We start from the raw sequence: 8,019 nt of genomic DNA on the forward strand, positions 1-8,019 counted from the left end.
AAATGACATAGACATTACAATTATTATTTTCCAGGTCTACTTAACTATTTTGAATTTGTAAGAGTGTGATCTAGATTTTATACTGCAATCATTTTTGTTTTTTAATCAATATATCAGCCGTTTGCCTCTTATACCTGTAGGTAATACTTATTATCAGCTATTTTAAAAACGGTCTAAGTTAGGTATGACGATAAGAATTTTTTAAAAACAAAATACATTTTTAATAAATTTTAGTTTTTGAAAAGTCAATTAAAGTGATATTTATTTTATCAATTGTTTGACCGTATCATTTACGTACATAAGTCAAATTAGTTAAGCTGACTTTGATTAGCGCTTTTGGAATCTGGAGGTAAGTTTACATTATAATTATTTATACTATGATTGTATTGTTTAAGTAGATGTTCGAAAATTAAAACTTTAACAGTAAGAAAAACCGACTTCAAACAAAACACTATTTTAAAACAAATCAACATGCACTAAAAAGTAATAAAAGTAATTGCGTATTCAACATATTTTAAAGTCGTCCTAAGTAAAATGAAATGAAAAATATTAGACTACGTAAAAGTTGATTTACGATTATATAATGTAGTTATAATTATTGCTATATTTGGAGTCGGTGTCAGCTCTCAGCGGTGTTTCTATTGTTAAAGTTTTTATTTTGAACCCAGTGAAAAGTTATGAGGTGACAAATAAAAAAAAAATACAGACGAATTGATAACCTCCTCCTTTTTGAAGTCGGTTGAAAACAATGTCAATTGAGTAGGGTTGGTTTTTAAAAATAGTTCATATGTCGTTTTATTTTTTATTAACTGTGATAAACCATATGCGTCCCTGAGGGTTTTCGATTATATTTTATATTATAGCACCACAGGGTTCCAATATTAGTGAAGCACATACATAAACGTTTTTAATTAAGAAATTAACCAGAACCAGACTAGAATTATTACAAAATATGCATAGCTTAAGCATATAAATATATGGTAAGTAAAAGAGGATTTTAATCCGTGATTGCGATTAAAAACCTCGAAAAAATGTTATTTACGCTGCTTAAACTCCGATCTATGTATGTTTATAGTCCGGGAGGTAGCGTTGCATTTTCGGCAGTGATTTTACACCGATTGTTTGCCTTCTTTTTCTATTTATCTCGAAATACTTATAACTGAACCAAGCGTCAGCTGGCGCATCCGCGGTGGTTGTGGAATTGGGAGGTTGCAGAAGTGGTAAAAATTAATAAATAATTAAGTAATAGTACGCCAGCTCAAACGTTTTCCATGAATATTTGACATTATACTGAGCTGAAAAAAAATCGTCAGCTGCATCGTAGAGGGGGGAATTCGCTCCCGTACCATTACTAAATAATTATGCGAATACCAAAAGCACGAAAATTATAAGTTCTATCATCAAAACGACTTCATTAATAAGAATAAGAATAAATAAATTCTTTGTCGAAATAAAAATAAAATCGGAATACGCAATGTATTATTTCCTCGGATAGCACAGTACGCACAGTGGTTGGTATTATTTTGGTAGTATTTTATTTGCAAATCCAATGGATTATGACAGAGAAAGAATACATAGTCAAGTGCACTTGCTTAGTTAGCGTACATACTTGCGCTATAATTATTCCTGCACAATCCCCAGAGAATAGATTTAGTCGGTATTTGCTATATTTCCGGACGATTTTTTTTTCTCTTTTTTTAACGTGGTAGGTGGTAAACGAGCAGCTCACCTGATGGGCTAACTGGTGCGTTTCCGGCCTTTAAGGAAAGAGTACGCTCTTTTCTTGAAGGTTCCCATGTCGTATCGGTTCGGAAAAAACGCCGGCGAAAGATGGTTCCACATTGTGGTTGTGCGATTTTACACCGATTCTCGTTCGGAAACATAGTAAAATATATCTTTGCAGTGATAAACAAAAACGCAGGAATCCACACAAAGCAGAACATTATTTCCTAATTTTCTAAAGCAATTACTATGTCCTATATATAGGCGTATCATTAAGCAAGGAGTGATTACTCAGTAATCACGGATTGTTTTCGTTCACACGTAAATAGGATTACTAGGAGCGTAGAAGCGTTTAACTCTGGTGAAATTAAGGCCTCTATTACAATGAAATTATCTATTATTCGATTTAGTTAAATAAATTTTGCTAAATCAGAAGTTATATTCAAAAAATTTGTTTTAAACATTAAAATAGTGAGTTGAAGATAATACTTTGTTTTACGTACTTTGTCAACTTCGTCCAATCAATTTCTAATTCGAAAATCTTTCAATTTTTATTTAGTTTTTATTTCCTATTTGGAATTTGCAATGGTCGTGACTATATACTATATCGTGCACTAAAACATTTTTAAATACAACGATCCAACATTATTCATTTTATATTTTATTTTTCAGCAAAAAATATTTTATGGTTTTGTACTATATAGATGCATTAAAGTATTAGTATCCTGTCACCTTGTCGTATTTATTGGCAGACGAGCATATAGGACCTCTGATGGTAAGTGATCATCACCAGTATTGTGGTTTGACGGTAGAATATCTGATAAGTAGGTTTCTACCCAGATGGGCACAAAGCCCTACCGATAAAAAGACATAAATACATCATTCTATTTTCAAATGACTCGAGGTATATTTATAATACAAATGAAATTGAAAAGACCATAGACCTATTCATACAATAAAAATCTAACACCTGTACGAACGAGTACACGGCTCCCATGAAAGTGTTGCAATCCAATTTACATACGACGTCATTGTAGCGTGCGAAAGTTTTCTCAATTAGACGCAGGAGCATAAGGAAACTTATCTTCAGATTCGGCCAGCTTCAAGGCTGTCTTCGCTAAGGCCACTTATAAAGGCCTGTGAACCCTCTATTGTGTTATTCAGGGAAGAAACTTACTGTGATACGGTCGTTAGGATGTTTGCTTCTAATATGTGTCGGTGTTTTTGTGTAATGTTTGCGTTTGTGATCGCGTGTGCTCAGGCGAGACCGAAAATTAATCCAGTTTTCAGTCCCGTTTACGAACCGGGATACGAATACTATGATGTAAGGTTTGGTTTGATTAATAGAGTATATGCAGCTAGTTAATTTCGAATGAATACGAAATTTGAATAAACTGTAAAGGTCTGGTTTTCAGGCGGACAAAACAAATCATTACTTTTTGAAATCAATAAGGTGGCCCCCTTATAAAATAATATTTATATTTGTAAAATATATAACTTAGATATTCAATAGAATAAATTTTCTTTTACCACATTTTCTCAGGTCTTAGAAAAAGAGTTATTAAATTGATTATTTCTTTCCAAACTAGTAATTGAAGTTATTACAATGAATTGATTAGAAGGTTAGTAAAATTACAGTAATACATAAAGACTTTGGAAATTTATGTAATGTAATAAAAAAAAAACTCGTTCGTCTCACATACCTAGCATTGTGGAAACGTGATTAAATTTTGAATCGACATTTTTATCTTCATAATAAAAATACAAATAGAATAGAATGATCAAAAATATTCTTTAAAGGGTTATTTAACCGATATTTTAAGAATAATAATTAAATACAGTAGACTCAGTACATGACGTAATCAGTCAAATTATGAGTAAGTATGCAATAAAAAAAAGTAAATAAAGCTTGGATTGAACTGAGAAGAAAATAAACGATAAATACTTATTGTGAATATTTAAACAACAAAGAATTTAATAATTAGTTAATGTTATTCAACACAATAATATTTATTATTTTAAGCGCTTAAACAGGTGATTTTAAGGTTCTTTAATTTTTTCGAAATAAATATTTGTTATTAAAGTTTTAAATAAGTGTTACATTGTTTGGCTATTGTTATTACTTATGACTTGGCATTTCAAAACGTGCTGAACAAACTGCACCAAAGCATTTTCTCTCAGCTGCGTAAATATACAAATCTTTTGTATTTAGTCATAGTTTAATATAATTAGTAGTCATATGCGAATACAATGTGTTAAAATAATCTAGCGCTGTCAAATTCGTAATTATTATTTTACACTCAAAAATTTTCATAATTATGTTAATTTTTATTGTTACAAAATAATACATGTTAAGGTTTAAATGATCAATTTAATTTCTATTTATTATATATTTTATTATTATATTTATGTAACATTTGTTTCCATGATATGTACTTTCATTGAAAACGAAAATCGCTACGGATACGCTATATTCGGATACGCATCGCTTAATTGTGATAACTATAAATAATACTTGATGTGTTTATTAATTTATCTAGCTCTTGCTTTGAAGGAAAACATTTCGATATGAAATAAGTTTATTCTAAAAAACATTTAAGTATTTATGTATGTATACATTCAAGTGTCGCAGCAGTTATTAGTATGTAATGGATATTTTATTATAAGTCCTTGATTTCAATGCTTAGGATCACCCTCGATATGCATTCAACTACGGAGTAGCCGACCATTCGACCGGTGACATCAAATCTCAGCATGAAACGCGAGACGGCGGGGTCGTTAAAGGTAATGATCATTATAATTAAAATATAATTATTCTTGAATTTTAAATTGATTGATTGTACTAAAAGTTTATTTTAAAACTTACCGCCTACAAATAGGGTACTTTCGAATTTACATGTAAGGAAATTAGCTAAAACATTTGAGTAATCTTTGTTTCATTATTTAAAAATGTAATTCACAAATTTGGACTATTATAGAGAGAGAGAGACAACAATATTTTAATCGTATTACAATACGTTTTAATCAATTTAAAACATGCGACAGTGTTTTGTTTCCTGTGAGATGTAAAATTGTAAACATAGGTGGATAGATCATTATGTTCCTTTTTTTAGTTGATTTGATTTTGAATTACAAACTGCAATCACTTTCAATGTTTTCACTCTACCAAACCAGCTTACATTAAAAATAAAGTGAAGTAATAAGCTAACTTCATCGCTATAATAATACTGCCATTGATTATACTGCGAGTAAATCAGCTTTCTTAGCCCACGTAGTAGATGAGTGCGAACAGTAATTTTCTTCCACGGTTACGCATTCGCATATTAAATTTATTATAGTATAAGTCTACTTGAATAAAGTATATTTTGATTTGGTTTGATTTGAAAAATATGTGTATTTTAAACTAACTCTGTGGGTCTTTAAAAAAAGAGTCAATTGAGTAGTTTTTGAAAAAGATACAAACAAGTAATATACGAGACAAACTAATTACTTTTCATTAAAACTTAATTACATTTAAAATGTTTACGTAACACTTTTACAAAAGATCATAAATCACAATTGCAAAACACGCTAAAATTTTTCTCCGTATGTACTAACATGTTTCAATTTCTAAACAACGCGTATTGTTTGAAAATTATACCATCATTAGCGTTTCGTTAGTGGAAACATCCACTAATGACTGTAAACCATGGGATTGAGAAAATTCGTTACACCATTATCATTTTCCATAATCAACAGTAATGAGTACCATTGTCTGCACGAGTACAATAAAGGAGTAAAGTTTAATTGATAATTATAATCTCATGTATTAAATTATGCTTCGGAATATATCTTTCGATTATTTATCGCACTTAAAGATTTATTACTGACAATTATAAAGCATATAGAGAATTGAAATAATATATGCAGATATTAAAGATAAATTTGTAAAATTCATACAATGTAACCGTATAAGTGCTGAGATAGGCCAGTGGTTAGAACGCGCGCATCTTAACCGATGATTTCGAGTTCAAACCCAGGCAAGCATCACTATATATGTATATGTGTTAAATTTGTGTTTATAATTTATCCCGCGTGGTAAAGGAAAACATCGTGATGAAACCTGCATGTGTCTAATTTCATCGAAATTTTGCCAGATGTGCATTCCATCAACCCAAAACCTCTCCCAAATGGGAGAGGAGGCCTTAGCCCAACAAAAGGAAATTTACTCGCTGTTACTTTACTTTTCATTATACGTATAATATTTCGTTCTGTTTGATGTATCACATATAGTTATAAATATTTATAAAGTCATAATTTCCGAATTGCAGGTCAATATTCTTTAGTAGAGCCCGACGGTTCTATACGCACTGTGGACTATACAGCGGATCCTGTTCATGGATTTAACGCAGTAGTGTCAAAAGTAGGGCCCAGTGTACACCCTCAACCAAAAGTACATCGCCCCGTACAACCCAACGTTGTGCAATACGTTCCAAAACCTGTGCCAGTACCTGTTCAAATACCGAGTCATTACGTGCCGCAACAAATCTATGCATCGCCAACACCTTTCTGTGAGTATTATTCAAAACATATGATTCATGAAGTTTTGAAACTTCATTTAAAATTTTCTAATATATTTCATAAAAACTAAAAGTACAATCTCAAAGGCATAAAAACACAGGTATAAAAAATTTAGTCACACGACAAGGAGATATAATATCCAATTAGTGTCAGATAACATGCCGTAACACTATTGTTTCCTATTGTTTTGTATAATGTATTTTGTTTTACAGTGTACTCCAAGGTTGGTGGCCAATTTCCAGAGTACGACGGCTTCGAACTAGATGGACCTTCCAACCACTTTTACAAACGCTGAAATGTTATTGTGATATAATGCTTTTATAGCTTATAAGAATGTATATGTGATATAAAAATAAATATATCTTGCTTTTTATACAAAACAATGATATGAAAAATGTTTTATTTATGATTAGTTATTTTTACAAAAAATGTAATTAAAAATATTCAATGGATTAATGGCTATGTAAGTGGTTACTCATATTGATACAATGTATTTTATGTTTATATGTCAATGGAATGGGACGGCATTGTGTAACATAAAACTGGGGAAGCGTACCTTATTTGATTTGATCAATGGAGCGCGTAGTCCGATAGTTGGGCCATCTGATGATGGACCCGTTAATGTGCCGAGAGGAGTTAATGTTGGTGGCTAACGACCAGGAGGCTCACCTGACAGAGAGTGACCACAGTCCATGGACATCTGCAACACCTAGGGACTTACAGGTGATTTGTCAGACTTTAGGAAATTTATTGGATTTTCTCGAAGGTTCCCAGGTTGTATTGGTTCGCAAAAACCGCCAAAGAAAACTGCTTCTACAGAGTGTTTGTATAAAAGTCACGCTGTTTTAAAATTGTACTCACGACTCTCCCTGACGTGGTTAAAAACCTTTACACTAATCGTGATTTCTGGAAGGAATTTAATTGTAATAAAATTATACACAAATACAATCAATCACTTCATATCATCATCATAAATATAAAAATATATATTTTATAACGTTGGATTGATCATTAGTAAAACTATTGGCGTAATCAATCAAATTAAAAAACATGCATGACCCGACCTACCATATTATAACAGGAACAATCAGCTTGCACATGAAATGAAAAAAACGGCTAAAATTGTAACGCACTGAAATTAGTCAAGCAACAAAACTATTTAGTTATTAGAATAATTTTAACTGGACAGAGTATAATCTATGCTCTCGTATATATTCCTTTAGGCATGATGAGAGTGTTCCCTGTGTATCAAAACGCCCAAATTACGGGTAGAGGGACCAGTGCTTGTTGCCGCTAGTCGAAGTCTGACCTCAAACAACGCACACCAGCGAATACGCGGACATATACTAGACCTATGTACACCAAACAAGGTCGATGTGACTCTCCAGCATTGTTGTATTCTTTAAAACAAAAGATTATAAGATGTTAGATGTGACTTGTGGTTTATAATAATAAAATAAAGTAAATAAATTCAGTATGATCCGTTATAATTAGTTCTTTAAAGATTTTATTTTATTATTTATATGCATATTAACATATTGATTGCATTAAGAAAATGTTCGAAATATTTTTCTTACAATATTGAATGCACTAAAAACATAAAAATAATATGTAATTCTTAATTTCAAAACTTTGCTTCATAAATAGCGTAGGCGTGCCAAATATCTTGTTTCAAAAAATAATTTTTGTTTGGCTTTGTGGGATGACTATAGTATTTAAACTACTGTAAATGAATGA

At 31.2% G+C, this 8,019-nt stretch overlaps 1 protein-coding gene across 1 annotated transcript; it reads left to right on the forward strand.

Annotated features, from left to right (window-relative positions):
• Positions 1-2,893: 2,893 nt before the first annotated feature.
• LOC124530728 (cuticle protein 19-like) lies at positions 2,894-6,651 on the forward strand. Its single transcript, XM_047104986.1, has 4 exons — positions 2,894-3,046; positions 4,410-4,506; positions 6,033-6,272; positions 6,495-6,651. Exons 1-4 carry the CDS (start codon positions 2,918-2,920, stop codon positions 6,575-6,577), a joined length of 549 nt encoding a protein of 182 aa, XP_046960942.1. The 5' UTR covers positions 2,894-2,917; the 3' UTR covers positions 6,578-6,651.
• The last annotated feature ends 1,368 nt before the right edge of the window (positions 6,652-8,019 follow it).

This window comes from Vanessa cardui, chromosome 6 (genome assembly GCF_905220365.1).
Source record: "Vanessa cardui chromosome 6, ilVanCard2.1, whole genome shotgun sequence".
Taxonomy (NCBI): domain Eukaryota; kingdom Metazoa; phylum Arthropoda; class Insecta; order Lepidoptera; family Nymphalidae; genus Vanessa; species Vanessa cardui.